The sequence below is a fragment of the Barbus barbus genome, assembly GCF_936440315.1.
Source record: "Barbus barbus genome assembly, chromosome: 5".
In the NCBI taxonomy this organism is placed as follows: Eukaryota; Metazoa; Chordata; class Actinopteri; order Cypriniformes; family Cyprinidae; genus Barbus; species Barbus barbus.
The window spans coordinates 40,008,974-40,027,963 of NC_136733.1; the positions used below are offsets into that span (position 1 = coordinate 40,008,974).

The 18,990-nt window shown below is 39.6% G+C and overlaps 1 protein-coding gene across 1 annotated transcript in view; it reads right to left on the minus strand.

The window, feature by feature from the left end:
* The window catches only part of srrm4 (serine/arginine repetitive matrix 4), a gene marked incomplete at both ends in the record, with an annotated part of 54,091 nt that overhangs the window by 15,604 nt on the left and 19,497 nt on the right, over positions 1 to 18,990 (minus strand). The window contains 2 exons of the mRNA XM_079416725.1: positions 279 to 368; positions 8,575 to 8,715. Coding sequence (XP_079272851.1) covers positions 279 to 368; positions 8,575 to 8,715 — 231 coding nt within the window. The remainder of the gene's footprint in view (positions 1 to 278; positions 369 to 8,574; positions 8,716 to 18,990) is intronic.

Consider the following 18,990-nt stretch of genomic DNA (forward strand, 5'->3'; position numbering starts at 1 on the left):
GCTTTATATGCCAAACCTGAAAAAATGGCACCATCTGGTAAAATTTTTTAAAAAATTTCATTTTAAAGCCTTGCCAACAGAATGAAAGCCTATTAACAAAATTGCATCAGCAAAAATTGCGATTAAAAATAGCAGTTTTAATGGGTTTCAATGGGGACATTTTCGCCTAAAAGGTGCTGAGAGGAGCTATTATTTCAAACATTGTCAGTTTTGTTGACTGCTTAGAATAAAAGATAATTGTCGTCACATGTGATTTCTTTGTGTTTGTTTTGCCTGACCTGTGTCTCCTCCTCTTTCTCTGTGACTTCTTCTTCTTTTTCTTTGCTTTAGGCACCGACCGAGAGGAAAGATCAGCATCTAAAGAGACACTGGAAAAGCAAATACAAGAGAGAACACACTTTCAGAATCTTATTTTCATTTTACAGATCATACAATGACAATTCGATAGTAAGAGCTTGATGAATGACCAGTCATTCACTGTAAGCAAAGGTCAGGGTTGAGTTAATCAAACGCTGATTGATTTCTAACAGTAAAAAATGACAGCTGTACATAAAATTATTTCTAGAGGCACAAACTAATATTCTTGGATGTACTGAATCTACACTGGCAACACAAGCTTATTGAGACAAAAAAAAACGTTTCTGTGGTGGCATTTCAGCAAAATGGCATTGCTTCTTGCACACTTCTCGCTACACCTTCAAAGTGAAATGTCCAATGAGTGGCACTAAAAGCACGTTTCTGTTTAACCCGAAACTGATGAACTGAATCTAGCGATATTTTGTTACGTTGGTTGTTTCATGGCTGTTCGGACATCCTGTGTTCTATAACGTTTGAAAATAATGTAGTACATAAATTAAATCATACACTAAACCCAAGCGATACCAATATTAACTAAAGCAAACGTGAGATAAAAATGCACTTGCTTAATCATTGCATAATAGCTTGCTTCTACAAGTCTATAAGCTCTTTTAGCATGATTTGTGTTTCACAGGACTCATACTCGAGCGCTCCACATTGCAAGTGCAACCTTTTACCAGGTGAGTGACCAAGCATGTCTACATTATTAGAAAACCATACATATGGAGCTGGTTATGCCATGCAAACCTCAAAATGCATTCGTTTACAAATCATGTACTATGGTAAAAGTGTTCTACTTGCAAGGAATTGCACCTTTATTAATCAATAAACAGTGTTTTATTGTCACTAGTGCTCATTTCAGCTGGTAACTGCAGTGAATTAAATGCATAGTTTTGGGAGTTTTACAAAAATGTAGATAGAGGCTCATTTTTTCAATGAACCTATGCTGGCAATCTGTCACCCAAAACATCTAAATTCTTAAGAACAGAAAAGGCACTTGGAAAAATAGAGGTTAAAGAGGAAAGATGCATCAAAGACAGAAAAGAGAGAAAGAAATGGAAAGCTGCATGCTTGGACAGGCAGCCACACTTCTGCAAACAACAAAGCAGAAGATCAGAGAGAATGGACGGCGTGTCCTGACTGAGCGGGACATGTGTGCCGTTTCAAAAGCACTGAGGTGTCACCTCAAAAGCATCTTTTAAAGGCAATAACGTCGAGGGAAGTGCAAGGAAGGATATGAAGCTTAACAGAGAGATACCACAATGCATCTACTACTGAGAGTCTTGGTTCCTCGGGAAAGCAATTCAAGTGCAATCATCAACAGAGAGACTATTCCCAGACAGCAGACATTTATATCACACATTTTCAATGTTTACTAAAGCATGGGGCGCAACTGTTATTATTTTGATTGCAGTGATGGCACACCACTCTCATTCCATCAGGAACGGCAGAAGATTCAATCAAAAGTGGGCGTGAAACGCTTTACCCAAACCACCAATATTGCAGATTCAAACCGAAGGGAAGAGGCCAGCTGAATGAGTTACAGGCTTTTTTCAAGCTAATTACAAAGGTTACATTTCCAACTCCCCAAACGAAGGGAATTTATCAAATATAAAGACCGGAAAGCTGGAATGAGCAAACACTATTCCCCCTGCCCCTATCTTATTTAGCGACATCAAATAATGTCCTTCAATCACTTTTAATCCTTTGAACCCAAAAAAATCCATTAGATGCTTCAAAATCCCCAATCTGTACCATTCCAACACTGATAAGGCCCTTGGAACGGAACAGCTGACCTCTATAATATTTTCAAAGGCAGATGTTCTGATACTGACCCTATTTATATCAAAGACACTCATTTTAGCTCGCTATATTAAGCTTAAAATGCTCTGTGACCGAAAGAGCTTGTCTCGTAAGAATTAGCAGAGTGGAGGAGGGATAGAACATTGAAAATGCAATGCTTTTTTTTCTATGGAGGTATGTGTGGACTAAATAGCTCTTTATACTGTACACATACACAGCAAAACATCACAGACTGTCAGAATGACATGCATCTGACAGGCAGCAATGAAAATATAAAGCGTGGGAGAAGGTATACAGGATATTCATGACAAATACTCATGACTGGTCCAGGTTAAAGGAACGGTGGCAGCGGCAATGAGATTTCCTTCTTGAGGCACATCGCTACAGCAGGATAATAATATTTCATAGACACAGGGGAGCGCTGTCCGTGACAGTCGATGAATTACAGACTGTTGTAGCTCAGCCAGTCAGTGATTCAATATGAGCACAGAGAGGAAACCATTTAGATGGATCAAAACACAGACGGAGAGCCAGGCCGGCTGCGTGGATGCTTACTCGCTCTCCGAGGGTGGAAAAGGCTGTTTGGTCTGAAATAGGAAGGCAGTTCATCCAGCCATTAGCATGTCTGAAATGCATTAGAAGCTGATTAGCAGAAAAGCAAGTGCCATTTCTGCTTAATTAGGAACCTTTGTCTCACATTACACCGTTGACACAAAGGCACACACACAAACACACGCAAGCATTACAATAGTCTAGGATTTGTACGGTTAATTTTGGTCATGCTCTTTTTCTGGCAGAGTAAATGAGGTTTGGTTGGTGAAGCTTTAAGCAAAATATAGAGGCGTCACTAATTCTACACCACAAGAATCACAGTCGATCACAGAGTTATACAATATTTTATTGTAGCTCACTCACATATCAAACAGACTATATAAGTGCATGGGGAAATCTTTCTCCATACTTCATGAACATAATCGTATATGTTTTCAGCAGTTCTGGTGTTCATGTTAACCTTTCAATGAATAAAGTGTAATTAAAACGTCTTGCGTTTTGAAGATAATTAAAATTCACAATAAAAAAATACTTTTGATAATTGTCCGAGTTGGGTTTGACTTAAATTAAGTTAAGTTAAATAATTAAATAAACTATCCTAAAAGAAAAAAATTAACCAGTTATGACAAAAATGCTCTTTTAAGAACTGTTGTCAGCTTATGGTGCATGTCTCAATATACCAGTACCAATATACCATATTAACCTTGATGTTAAAAAATAATAATAATAATGAAACATTGATATTATGTAAAGACTACACGTATGATAATAGTGTAAATAATCCAGCACCAATAACTATTCGGTTGACACTCCAGCATAGAAGGTGGCAGAATTGCACTTTAAAGCTGGTTGTTGCCTGTCAAAAACAGACAAGGCAGTGTGTAGTTACTACTGATGCACAAAATCATGTTGTCGGAGATGACAGATGGAAGCAAGACACTCTACCCACACCTGAAAAAAAGTTAGTTTGACACTGTGTGACTGATTTATTGGTCAAAAAAGAGAAAACACAAAATTTAGTTAAAGATGAATTTGACCGATCTTCTATTTTTCTCCATATTTATGTAGATATTGGACTAATATCATTATTGTAAATTCTTTTGGCCATGGTAATCATGTAGTGAAAACCTGATTTCATGATAGCCCTAATCTCTGAAATCAACCACAGAACCTTTTCTGCAACACTGTTTGATCCATTGACTAATGCTTTATGCTTTTTATTAAGCTTGTTGGTTTGCTCTCCGGCTTTTAAAGTCTTTCCGTCAGTTTCAGTCGACCTTGAATGCGCACAGGTAACGAACATACCCCTAATGGCCACCGTCACGTCAGCTGTCAGAAGGAACAGCACGGAGAGGGTCGTCTTGTGAGTTAGACCGAACACTGACACACTCAGGAGAATAGACAAGGTTAGAGAGTTAAAAGTAGCAGCAACCTCTGGTAAAAACAAGGGTGGTGGAGTATGCATTTATGTAAATAAATCATGGTGTAAAGACTCTGTCATTGTTGATACCTACTGCTCTGCTGAGCTGGAGTTCCTGATTATCAAGTGCAGGCCATTCTATCTACCACGTGAGTTTACTTGCATTGTTGCTGCTGCAGTTTATGTACCTCCGGACGCTAATGCTAACGTGGCTATGAAAGAACTCTGTGCTGCTATTAGCAAATTACAAACCCTGCACCCGGATGGAGCCTTTATTGTTGCTGGGGACTTTAATCACTGCACTCTTAGATCTGTTCTCCCTAAATTTAATCAAAATGTCTCCTGCACTACAAGAGGACATAAAACATTGGACCACGTTTATACTAATGTGAGTGATGCCTACAAAGTCACACCCCTCCCCCACCTGGGTCAGTCTGATCACCTCTCTTTGTTCCTGCTCCCCAAGTATACCCCGGTCATCAAACGTGTGAAACCTACAACAAGGACTGTTAAAATCTGGCTGGAAGGTGCTGACTCCACTCTTCAACATCAACTCCAGCTCACAGACTGGAGTGAGTTTGCTGCCCAGGCCACCACAAACTCTCAGATTAACATTGACACTTACACCAACTCTGTCATGGAGCACATCAACAGCTGTGTGAGCAGAGTGACTACACACAAAAAAATAAAAATCTTCCCCAATCAGAAGCCCTGGATGAACAGAGAGGTTCGCCTCCTGCTCAAAGCAAGAGATGCAGCCTTCAGGTCTGGAGACCAGGAGGCTTACAGCTCAGCCAGAGCCAACCTGAGGAAGGGTATCTGCCAGGCCAAACTCACACACAAACAGAAGATTGAAGATCACTTCAATTCTTCAGACCCCCGGCGTATGTGGCAAGGCATACAATCTATCACGGATTACAAACCACCTAACTCTGTGCCCCCCTCCAGCTCTGCCTCCCTCCCAGACGAGCTCAATCACTTTTATGCTCGTTTTGATCAAAATAATAAGGAGATCTCACTCAAAGCTGAGCATCAACCCAGTGAACTGCCTCTCACTCTCTCCACATCAGATGTTTACTCCACTTTGCGTAAGGTGAATGCACGGAAGGCAGCTGGCCCTGACGGAATACCTGGTCGTGTGCTTAAAGCCTGTGCGGAGCAGCTAGCTGAGGTCTTCACGGACATCTTCAATCTGTCCCTGGCCCAAACAACTGTCCCCACTATCTTCAAAACCTCCACCATCGTACCAGTACCGAAACATTCCACTGCCTCGGTCCCTAACGACTTCCGTCCTGTTGCACTCACCCCCATCATTGCCAAGTGTTTTGAGAAACTGGTTGCATCCCACCTAAAATCCTGTCTCCCTGCTACACTGGACCCATTCCAATTTGCCTATCGCCACAATAGGTCAACAGAGGACGCCATCTCAACAGCGCTTCACTCTGCCCTCACCCACCTGGACAGTCAAAACACACATGTGAGAATGCTGTTCATGGACTTCAGTTCTGCATTTAATACAGTAGTCCCCTCCAAGCTGATCTCCAAGCTCAGCCAGCTTGGAATCAGCACACCCATCTGTAATTGGATTCTAGATTTTCTGACTAACAGACCTCAGTCCGTTAAGTTAGATAACCTCTCCTCCTCCATCATCACCCTGAACACCGGCGTGCCACAGGGCTGCGTACTGAGCCCTCTCCTGTACTCCCTCTTCACCCATGACTGTGTTCCTGTTTATGGCTCCAACACCATAATCAAATTTGCAGATGACACCACAGTGGTAGGTCTGATCAAGGATGACGATGAATCAGCCTACAGGGATGAGGTGCAGCACCTGGCTGTATGGTGTGCCACCAATAATCTACAGCTAAACACCCAGAAGACAAAGGAGATCATTGTGGACTTCAGGCGGACTAGGAGTCATGCACACACACCCATCTACATCAACGGAGCTGAAGTGGAGCGTGTGTCGAGTTTCAAGTTCCTTGGCATCCACATCTCTGATGACCTCACCTGGTCCCATAACACCTCTACTCTGGTCAAAAAGGCACAGCAGCGCCTTTACTTCTTAAGGAGCCTTAAGAAAGTTCACCTGAATCCCAGGATCCTTGTGGAATTCTACCGCTGTACCATTGAGAGCATACTCACGAACTGCATCTCAGTATGGTACAGCAATTGCTCCGCATCTGACCGCAAAGCACTCCAGCGGGTGGTGAAAACTGCTCAACGGATCACCGGCACCCAGTTAACTTCCATTGAGAACATTTATTATAAGCGCTGTCTGGGCAGGGCAAGAAACATCATCAAGGATGCCTCTCACCCTAACCATGGACTTTTCACCCTCCTTCCATCCGGCAGGCGTTACAGGTGCCTACGCTCTCGCACTAGTAGGCTCAGGAAGAGCTTCATCCCCGAAGCTGTGACACTTCTGAACGCCACACCACCAATCTAACCTGCACCTGCTTATTACTGCACTGGTCACAGTACTTTACACACATGCATTTGCACTACTCATATTTTGCACAGACTGCACATTGTCAAAGTCATTACACTATAGACTGTTTAAAGTTGTTACTGTACAAGCACAGTAAACTATTTCTATAAAATATTGCACTACTGCTATTTTGCATAGAATACATTGTTCTATCAATATTTTGCACACTCATCCAGCTGTATTTATTTATTACCACTGTTCTCACGTTTCTGCTGTTCATAATGTGTATATATAATCTGTAATCTATATAATCTACATTGCTCTGTTCATAATGTACATACAATCCCTACATTGCATTCCTATTTTATATTCTGTATATACTCTGCTCAATACTGTATATAGCAATTCCACTGTATATTCTGTAAATCATATCTTCACTTACTCACATTCTTGCACTTCTGGTTAGATGCTAACTGCATTTCATTAGCTCTGTACTTGTACTCTGCATAAATGACAATAAAGTTGAATCTAATCTAATCTAATCTAAAAGGATGTCAACATTTCACTGAGGGCTTCAGCGCTGTTTACATTACCAGCACTGTTGTACTTACCGTTCTGCTTCGAAAAAAAAAAACTGCACTATGATTCTCAACACCAAAATTGTTATATGTCTGGTCTTCCGTTTCCCCTGTGACCTAGTTTTCCCCATTCTGTTTAATTAGTCATTCAGTTCACCTGTTGTCTTAATTATCTCATTAGCCTCCTTTGTTTGGTTCATGCTTTATAAGTCCTCAGTTCTCCCTTAGTCTTCGTCCGTTCTCGTCTATGTATATGTTACACCCTTCTACGTCTTGAAAGCAAAGTATATTGTTTTGATATTCCTGCCTGCCTTGTCATGTTTATCTACCTGGAGTTACACGTGACAAAAATACAGAGGCTTAAGCTTGTTGCCAGAGTTATGAAAGGAAAAGTGTGGAAGAATAAGACGGCACAGAGGGCTTTTGATTACTGACACACACTGTCAAACCTGCAATGCGAAAGCGCTGTCAGGACTAATAAAATACTTTAAACAGAAGGGTCTTCCCAGAAGGACAGAGGGCTTCTATTTAAATGTCACTTCACTGATACTGAAATTGTCACTAGACAATAAGACTTTCCACATTTCAGATGTTTCTTTTATTTGGATAAGAAAACAACTGTATATGTACACGATTTAGGATTCTTCAGTTGTTGTTGTGATGACGGAAAGAAAGCCGTTTGTGGATTTCAGAGGTTTAGCTTGATCTGATTGAATCGTTCTTTGATCTTGCATTGTTTAGCTGCTGATGTATGCTTGATTATAAAATCTCAACCCCAAAAAATAGCTTTGCATCTGCCGTTCTCTGGCATAAAACAGAGCATGAACTCACCTAGAGATTAGCCTGTTTAAGATAACACTTGAGCTGGCGTCCTCCCTGTTTTACATACTGATGCAACGCTTGTGCACCGCGTTATCACCAACACTTTGAAGATATCAGTGGAATTACGGCGTTAAGAATCCTATGCTGAATCAATTTCATTCACCAGGTGGAGTTTGAATTTTGGTGGATGGGAAGTAAGAGGACTCCATAAAAGACACCCGTGTTAAAAATTCCAGCAACACCTGAATGTTTACACTGTGGCGAGGAGATAAGAGTGTTTGTGTCTGCCTCGCTTTAAAGTTTGGGGTTTCCAATTCATGCTTATAGAGTGAGGATGTGGCTTAGATGTGGATTCAGTGCTGCATATTTTCATGTGTTTGATCTTCTCTGGGGTCAAAAATAAAAATAAAATTTATATTTGAATAGATTTATCTATACAAAGGTTCTGTGGTTGAATTGTACATTTTCAACAGCACATGCTGTTTTCAAGCACTTCAAAGGCGGTGGAAAACGCAGCAAATGCATGCTTTACACTGAAGTGTTTACTCCTAAGCACCGAAACATCTTTGATGAAGATGTGTCTATGAGGCACAGCCTTAGAAGATACAGACCTGCGAGCTCGACGGTGGCTGTGGCGTTTACGTCCTCTGCGTTTCACGTGTCCATTCTTCTCATGGCTTTTTGCAACTGCATCTTTCGTTTTTGCTTTCTCCTCATCGTCTTTGGGTCCTAGGCTAACTGCTGTCTCCAATCTGGAAGGACAGAATAACAAAAATTCTTTAGCATCAAATATTTTACAGCCAACAGGTGATCCTGGAGCACAAAACAAGTCATAAATAGCACAGGTATATTTGTAGCAATAGCCAACAATACATTGTATGGGTAAAAAAACCAATATTTATTTTATGCCAAAAATCATTAGGATATTAAGTAAAGATCCCATTACATGAGGAGATGTTGTAAATTTCCTACCGTAAATATATCAAAACTAAATGTTTGATTAGTAATATGCATTGCTAAGAACTTCATTTGAACAGCTTTAAAGGTGATTTTCTCAATATTTAGATGTTTTTGCACCCTCAGATTCCAGATCTCAACCAAATATTGTCCGATCCTAACAAACCATACATAAGTGAAAAGATTATTTATTTAATTGGCCCTTATGACTGGTTTTGTGGTCCAGGGTCACTTTTGACTTTTTTGTGTTTTCCTTTTGTAAAGTTATGCAATGATCTTAAACAATTATACATGTAGCTCAATAATGAAATTGAAATGCATTGTTCAGAAAGCATGAAAAAAGCCCATTATTTTGTTATTCAGCTTGTAAACGCTCTCATGTTTGAGGAAGCAGGTTGGGTTTGGCTCTCTGCTGAGAGACATTGAGCATTTTCATGTTTCTCTCCTAGACCTTCATAAATGCAGAGGTCATCTGCTCAGCATTCAAATGAGGTGTCAACAGAGAAGCCTTTATTTACACGCCTCAGTTGAACTGACATTTCTGAAATTATTTGTGCGTATCCCAAGGTTGTAAGGAAACTCAAGACTCATATGTGCTCATCTTTCTGTCTGTCGAGGAGAGTAAAAAGAGTGATATGTGTATCCTTCATGACATGATATTAAAACTGATCATTTCTCACTAAAGTCATTGTAAAATATATTTCCCATGCTGTCTGATAATTCACTGATTGCACCCAGCCAGGCTGAAAAATTTAATAATTGGTTTACATGAAAACTGAGTAATTCGGTTTGTGTTAGCTATATAACATAATACTTACTAAAAAGTTAATCTCTTGCATTCATAGGTATTTTGTGTGAAGTGTACATATTTTTGATCACTTGTATAGACAATGAAATCTACAATATCAATGTACCGACAGCCTCAAAAAAGTAAAACAATTTTGGATGTACAACTTTAAAGGCATACAAATCTTTATGGTTAAAATAAATTTGGTTAAAATATATAAAATGACTAAGTATATTTGAATTGGCTTAACTTGGATAAACTATTAATACAAAAAAGGAACTTGAAAATATAATTCTAGAATCACACTTTACAAATACTAAAATAAAATAATATTGCTAAACAGTAGTTTTAACAGTAAAACTTCTGTTTAACGGTCTGCTCTATTCTCAATCAAAATGTGTCTTGAAATGGCACTTGAGCAAAAGATAGACCCAGGTGATTCAGCAAAGACCGTGACATGACACTTGAGCCATTCGTTTTGTGTAAGTGCCATGTTTCTTATAAATAGTTTGAAAATAAATGCATAAATAAAACTGATTGCTAGAGCTGGGTAAGTAGGCCTGACTGGATCTCCGTGGCATAATTACAGATCCACCTCTGGAGTGTGAGAGTAGTGTGTGTTGCGTGCGGCCCTGTGCGTTTGTACATGAGTTTGTGTGCCTGCATGGCGTGTGTGTGTCTGATTGTAATGAGAAGTTAATCAGTCTTGCAGATTAAATGCTGATTGCCTCTCTCTCTCAGCAGCAGGAGGAGGCCTGCCCTCTGCCACCTCTGGATAAGAGAGGGCAAAGCACAATCACATTATTAATGTCAACCTTCCGGCTCCGCAGCCCTACACGGCCCTCCAGTGTGCCAGTACGTGATTAGAAAATACACCGGCCTGCTGGGTATAATAAGGAAGAGGATTGCAGACGGTGAAACACTGAAAACATGTTGGTGTGAGGTCAGCTGAATGACAAAGTTCATGTCTGAGAGATGTCACATGTTATTGGTGGACAAGGAAAAAAATCTGTGATTTCGAATTCATATTTAAATCTTTTTTTTTTTTTTTTATGGATTATGGCCTGAAGCAAAGGTTTATAGTTATAATGCCCTAATGATGGACTTTTTTATGAACATGCTGCTTTTCACAAGATGTTAACTGATAAACTAGAGACTGCTTGTGGACAAGTGTTTTTTTTAGCTGTTTGGACTGTCATTCTGACGGCACCCATTCACTGCAGATGATCCATTGTGGTGTTGAGCAAGTGATGTAATTCTACATTTTTCCAAATCCAGTTAAGATTCATCTACATCTTAGATGAGGGTAAGTCTTCAGCAGATTTTAATTTTTGGGTGAACTATTACTTTAAAATAAATACTAAGAAGTTGATGAGAACGTTCCTATGTGCAGTTAGGAAAAAAGAAAATGCATGGGAAAGCTAAATATTCTTAACTTTATTCTTAAGTTTGCAAATAAGAAGAAAACAGCAGTTAAGAATAATTTTATTCTTAAGGATGTTTTGTGAAAATGGGGACCAAAAAGAAGAAGCCTGCTGGGATACAGCAACAACAACCAACTCTAGCTCAGGAGGCAGTAACTATTACAGCCTTCCGCTGTAATAGAATATTTCTCATCATTTTCCACAGACTTCTTTAAACCCAGACTCTTTCTTACTGCCCGTCAGCTAGAGAGACCCGCTGATGAGAGCTTTAAATGAAATTGATTTCCCCATCACTAAATGACTTTTCTCTGATCGGCTTCAGAGTTTATGGAAGAACTTCTCCACAGGGAGTCAGATTTATGGCGCGCTGTTTATATCTGTCTCAAACACGTGCATACACACACGCACTTGCATTGGTTCGGGCTTGCTAACTTTCAAAGCTGTCTTGAGTGCTTGTAATCCATTACTCTGGAAAGTACAGACCATTTGAAGGGTCTAAATGGAACTATTCAAAGTTCACAGCAGGGAAAAGCTTTCTAGCAAATAATAAGCTGCAGATTTTAGCTGCAGAACATTTACTGTAGAACTGTTAAGACACTTCAGTGTTTCTGTTTGTTAGCAATAATGGAATGGAGACTTCTTTGGTTTAGCTTGATTACCAAAATAACTAACATTGCCAGTCATGAGGAAATATATTTCCATACATACATTTTCATGTTAAATGTGTTGCTATGCAGGTTACTATGGTGCTCCGGATAGTTGCTTTCTGGTTCAAGTGAAAAGAGCCTATACCGAGCATTTATATTAATTGATATTTATCATTTATAAATGTCAGGTGTTTATTTATCTGTGCAATTTGAGGTATGAGTCATGATTGTAGTACAAACAGTGTGGGATGAATTACAATTAGCAGTATAAAAAAAATATTAATATAAAAAACAAATAACAAAACCACAAACAAACAAAAAGCAATAATGCTACAAAAGAAAAATATAGCATGGAAAACTAAAGTAGAAAAAACTGATAGAGTTCTAAACTAAATTTGCACACTTAGGACATCAAGCAAAAACTGTTCACCACTGCATACCACTTTCAAGGACAGGTGGGCATGTGAAATATCAAGTCACATCTTTACTAATTCACTGTTTTCAATTATTTAGTTTTAGCAGTTTTCATTTTTCTAACACTAAAACTGCAGATTAAATGAGATAGTTCACCCAGAAATGAAAATTTGATGTTTATCTGCGTACACCAAGGGCATCCAAGATGTAGGTGACTTTGTTTCTTCAGTAGAACACAAACAAAGTCAGTCATATAATGGCAGTCAATGGGACTCACGGCTTTGAGAGACAAAAAAAACATACACAGACAAAACCAAATTAAACCCTGCGGCTCGTGATGATACATTGAGGTCTTAAGACACGAAACGATCGCTCTGTGCAAGAAACTGAACAGTATTTATATCATTTTTTACCTCTGATCCACAGGACTGCCCAACCGTCCAGAGCACGTTCACAACAGCCAGCGTTAGACGCATGCGTTATGTAAAAATGATATAAATACTGTTCAGTTTCTTGCACAGACTGGTCGTTTCGTGTCTTTAGACCTAAATGTGTCGTCACGAGCCGCAGGGTTTAATTTGGTTTTGTCTGTGTATGTTTTTTTGTCTCTAAAATCCGTGAATCCCATTGACTGCCATTATATGACTAACAGACTGCAACGGATTGAGTTAAAAATCTTCGTTTGTGTTCTACTGAAGAAACAAAGTCACCTACAATGTTTATATTAATACACAGGTAAGGCACAAGACAATATTAACTAGCAACCAGGGACTATAAAGTGTTGAAAGTATGTAGGGCCCTGTCCTGTCCGTGGTGTGCTGTTTGTGCTGTGATATGGGTCCCGGTGGCAGTCTAATGGCAGCTCTCCAGGATGTGTTGATGTGTTTCTGTTGTTGTGAATGAGTCATGACTCCTAGCTTGGGTCTCCTCACTGCCACTGTCATATGACACTGATACCGGTTTGATGGGAGAGAAAAGCCGGGGGCTGAATGGAAGACTGAGAAAGGAGCGTGATCCTGAAGGAGAAGGCAGATGGATCAGGACTCACACAAACACACAAAAACGTGGGCGGGAGAAATGTCACTTCTTCGCAAAGATGACAGAAGAGCAGAGGGCTGCTACAGAAGTTCGAAGACTTGAACACACACACATGGAACAAACACGTAGGATCTATTTCCACCTGCTGTTAAAATGTGTTTTTGTGATTTCAAGTGGTCAGCAATAAACACAGGTGGACACAGGGTTATGTGATCAGATCACTGATCCGGAGATAACTCGTGACCACATCCAATTTTGAAATGAAGCACCAAGTACTGCTCGACAACTCATCTAACGTGATTATAAAGGGACATGTTGTAAAAAAGCGCACCAATAGAAGTGATTCTTACTCATGTTAATGTAACGGGATTAGGTGATTGACAGCAGCGTTAGCCTATCAGCAAGTAGTATCTCCCATTTAAAGCCTGAGTGGCTGTTACCTGGGATGCGTCACGTCCGATTTCCCCGTTTGTTTTGCTCGTGTTGACTGAGGTTGTAGGTAAGCGTGCAATGTTTGAATGGTTGATAATTTTGGGAGTTGTTGGTATGCATAACCTGAAAGCGTTGTATGTTAATCATAGTGCAGCTTTGGTGCTGGTGCCTTTTCGTACTGCTTAGTGGATTTGATGACTGTTCGCCTCTCAGGTATGTTTGTGGTTAACAACTCGTTCTATGGGCTGGTATGGTTGTGTGGGCTTAACATTTCTTCTCGCATATTAAATAGGCATGATTCCCTGTATCCCATTGTGTTATCGGTGGGTATGACTGTGACCAATCTGTGTCTATAAAGCGTGCTATCTGGCGTGATATCCTGATGGTAAGTGTTTAAACGTAACTATAATTGGGAGTGGGGATTATAGGATGATTAGTAACATCTTTTTTTGTGTTCGCTATAGGATTCTCCCTCTCGTTCTATGCCGTGATTGTTTGCTGCTCTTCGCGCTGTTAACGTGCTGCTGTCTATGCAGCCGCACCAACGCGTTCATCATCATAAATAAAAGGGGACTGCTCGGTTGGTTCTTATCGTGGCGTTTTAGTGCCCTGCTTCATATGTTTGGTTTGTGTGGGAGGACTATTTAGCTCCTTCCGCTTTTAGGGGAGCTAAGCTTTTTTTCTTTGATTTAAACTTTTTTTTCATTTATTTCTTTTGTGTTTTCTCTTACTTCTAATTCTGTGGAAGTATAGTTTGTTTGGTTGAATTGATTTGCTTTTTCTTTTCCTTCATCTGTATTATTGTAAAATCAATTAACTGCTCATAACTTGGGATGCATGTGATCAACCATCTATTAGTGTAACTCTATTTGTGTGTGATCATCTTGTCCAAGTGATTTTGTGGTAATTTCAGGTGACCAACTATTTGATTCTTTTGTTCTTTTTTTTGTTCTGTTTAGGTCTGTTTGTTACTAATATTCATTGCTGTGAGGACTGGCTTCATTAGTGATGTCCATGTTATCATTTGTATGTTTATTTCTATAGTGTCTTATTCTTTTTATTTGTTTATTACAGGAGCTGGGGTCCCACGGTTGGATTGCTCTTTCGCCTTGTGGTGGTGGTTCTTCTTTATCGTGTGCGGTGTACACTTGAGTGTTTGGTAGTGTGATTTAGACTGCACGGGTGTGCGTGGACGTGTGCCTTGTAAAACCGAACTCCACATTGATTCCTGCTGTTGGGAGCCTCAGCCCTGCCGGTATTTAGTTTTGTTTCACATATACATAACTGCTACATACCAAGTTGAGTTGTATGTTTTTCTTTTTGTTTGAAGTGGGGTTTTAGTCTCTCTTGTTGTCTTTTTAGTGTCTAACATTTTAAATCATTTTTGTATTAATAAACACTTGTATCTTTGTACATTACTCACGTCTCTTTTGTCTATTTCTATGAGGGAACCGAACCTGTGTTTTGCTTCATGTTTGAGTATTTTCCCTGGGGTTAACTCCTAGGGTGGCGTAGTCGGATTTTCTTATTAGTAAACAACTTGGGCTTGTGCCTCAAACTGCACCGCCCCGCCACATTAATATCAGTTGGAAACAGCCATTGAGACGAATCCAATTGCTCAAAAATACACATAAACACACATACTCTACTTTGGTGATTCAAAGTCATGACTCACAAGGATAGTAATCAATGCCTGAATCAGACCTAACAACAGCTACTTTTACACACACCCGCTACGCTTACAGGAATCAGTTTATAATCCGACTGCTGGCTCAGTCGGACTGAAAAGCCTTCAAGTGAACACCTCAATTGAAGTCATATTTCAAATCGGTTGAAAGAGGTGGTGTTGACTCTAAATTTCCTGAAAGGCATAAACACTGTGGCATTATCAAATGTTGTTTCATTTTGTGTAAGTGGCGTGAGTTTAGGGCGGGATTTGTGCGTTCACCCAATTGAAATTTGCTGGGAAAACAGTCATTATTTTTGAAATTCTGTCGGGTGACACTAGTGGGACAGAAACGACACACTTCCACTTGAATTACCACTACACTGCTGTCCTTCAGTATATAGCTCCAATTAGACTGTTTATGCAATGAAATTTAGAAAAGCATCTTGAGATGACAGCAAATCAGAGAATAATGAACACATTTTATTAAATATACTTCTTGTCACAACCTAACTTGCCTGGATGCACTCACAGTTTATGTACAGTATGTGAATGAATGTCATTCAAATGAATGAACTAAATACTTATTGTTTCACTTTTCATTATATCGCTCTTAAATCCTAAGGACACTCTGATTCATCAGGGGAAGAAGTGTTATTTGAGAATGCTGCTAGTTACCATGGCAGCCAAATATGAACAAGTATGTTTCATGCAAGCTAACTTATGACCCATAATTATATGCTTTAACACTTAGACTCATTAGTGCCATTAACACTCAACAAGAAGACCTGTCAGAGACTGCAACAGGAATGTAAAACAAATTCTTCACATGCATACAGATGAAGGTTTTGTTTTTAGATCATTTTGACACAAACTATTCGTTTAGCTTTGTGTTTCCCTCCTGCATAAATGATTAAAAAATAAACATAAATAAATAAAGAGCTCCTCTCTAAAATCAGAGCTATGTACGAGTACTCTAGTACTAAAAGCCTTACATAGGCTACTAGTCCCTGTGCTCTGGCTCTACAAAAGGAAAACAGACATGAAACGAGACACTATCCTCCCGCTGCGGACACATCTGATATACGAGTCCCCGGTCCATCCTGCAGTTCACTGAAGCTATCCAGTTCTATTAGGTCTGTCATATTCACGGCCAAACAACTGATAATCGCTATCATGAAAAAGGAGGGTGGCAGATCATTTTGAGAGAGAGACATGATTGAGCATGTTAATTAAGGGTAGATACCGATTAACTGACTGCAGAGCTCCATCTATCAAAATGGAAATTGTTTATATTGTTTGTGTAACATTCGGGGTAAAAGGCAACCTCTTTTCATTGTGATATTGATACTAATGATGGGTATGCTTAGGCAAGACATACCAATTAAACTCGTTTAGGCAAATGGACATGTCTATCAGGATCAAGACTTGTTATTAATCATTTTAAATTCACAGAAATTAGAAGATCCTCTGCATGAAATCTGCATCTGATCAATGACCAGAAAGCTAAGCAGACTTTATATTGTACATTTTTTAAGATGTGATGTTTAAAAACTGTATCATCTTAAAATTCTGGCTATCACAGTTATGTTCCATGTCAAATTGACCCTAATTTTGTTCAATGCAATTTACCAAAATTTAAGCATGAAATTTCTAGTTCAAATTAGCATCATAATCAAAATAGAAATTTCATATGCACATTCCACAAAACTTTGCAGGCATGACCCTTAATAGGAATTAGACACTTAACCTAACAAGTATTTCTGACAAGCAGTGTTCTCCACTAATCTGAAGCTCCACAGACAAGCAAACCTGCAGCATTACACTGCTACCAGGTCAGGAACGATGCAAATGGAGCAACACCATGCTAATTATGGAAGTTGTACTATTCTTGAGTAACTCAAATATACACATTTTCCTAACAACAACAGATGTGCATAACAATCCCAACACTTTGTGAGGAACTGAGCTCATGTCTCCTTATGGAAACAATTCCAAACTCAAATTCTAGGAACTGCATCCCTCCTACTGTTGCTTCACCTATCAGAATAGGAAATAAGATAAATAAATGAATCATATTAACAAACACTGAGATTAAGCATGCTGAAAGCAGTGTAAGCACTAACATAATTTGCATTTTGACCCAAATAATTTTATATTCATGCCTTCAGCTGTTGATGCAGGCCAACAAACAGAATCCACTGTCATACGCAATTACATGTGAATGTTTATGAACATATCACTGGCCATCACATCACAAAACGTCCAAGCACCACATCAAAGTTTCTTTCTTTGACATTTGTACTTTCTGTAATTCTTTTATCAGGCCTTGAATTGATGTAACATCTACTTAGTGTAAGACTGAGCTGACGCTTCTTATTTTATAAAACGGGAAGACAATAATACCAGCTTAAATTTCTGCAACATGAGGCCTGCTGCCTCCACTGAGAAAATAACCTGTGTGGCATCATGGGAGAAAGAAAATCACAGCACCAGACCTCATTATCTGCCACAGACAATGTCCTCGCTAAATCCCAAACGAGCCAGGAAAGGTAATTGATTTGTAGAGACACTTTTAGAGTGAAGGGGAAAAGGAAAACGAGTTTGGCAAATGTGGGGACAGAAAATCCACAAACAGCTGAAGTGAATGGAGAATTGTCTGCCCTATTTCCAACTCCGCTGAGCGATACAAGTGGACATGAAGGATTTAAGAACAATCAGACTGATTTAGCAGCTTTATTCAAGCCCTCCCATCTCTCCCACATTTGTTCTGCTCAGCGGGAGGTACGCAAGAACGACATAACAACAGAAAGTTACAACCTCGCTGTGCATCTCACTGGATTTCTTACTTCAACCGGAGGGTATTTTTTTACCCAGTTTGCATTAGAGTCTGACGTGATGCTTCTGGAGAACAGATGCAGAGTTATAGACAGGTATGATGGCGAACAGAAGGGTAGACAGATGGAATGATAAAAGGGAATAATTTCTGAATAATTTTCTTGTTTATATAATAAGCAACAGGAAAATCCTTCCCCAACCAAACAAATGCAATGGACAATTTCTAACCTTCTGTGCAAAATATAGCCGGCACACATAGCGAGAAAAGTCATTCTGAAGACAAGTGAAGTTAGTTTATTCAATTATTGCTACCTGATGATAAAACGGAGCAACATAATGGTTTGATTAATTTCCTTATTACAACAGGCATAAAGAGTGATTATGGCCCAGTCCACTACTCTACGAGCCACCAATCAATCAATTTAAGCACTCTTCACTCCCTACCGTCCCCTCTGCTCAAACAAAACAAATTACCCCTCTCTCTCTCGGTCGCACATTCTCGCTCTGGAAGACTTTTGCCCCGGGCCATGGAAAATAATGCCGGGCAACCTCCAGATGTTCACACACACACACACTCAGGCCAAAGTCTCTATACAGCAGCCTAACAATTATTGTGGAGATGCAGTGTGAGGAAAAGGGCACTGTTCACAATGAGCAATCAACAGCTTGCCACTCCAGCTTCACCCAGTGCAATGGTGGGTGAAACATGTTGAAGCATATGTTAATGACTTAACGGGTGCATACAGAGCATGCCTTCATAGTTTTTCATATTTTCTCTTGCCTGATTGGACTCATTTATCTGTATGTGTCCTTAACTGAGAGGC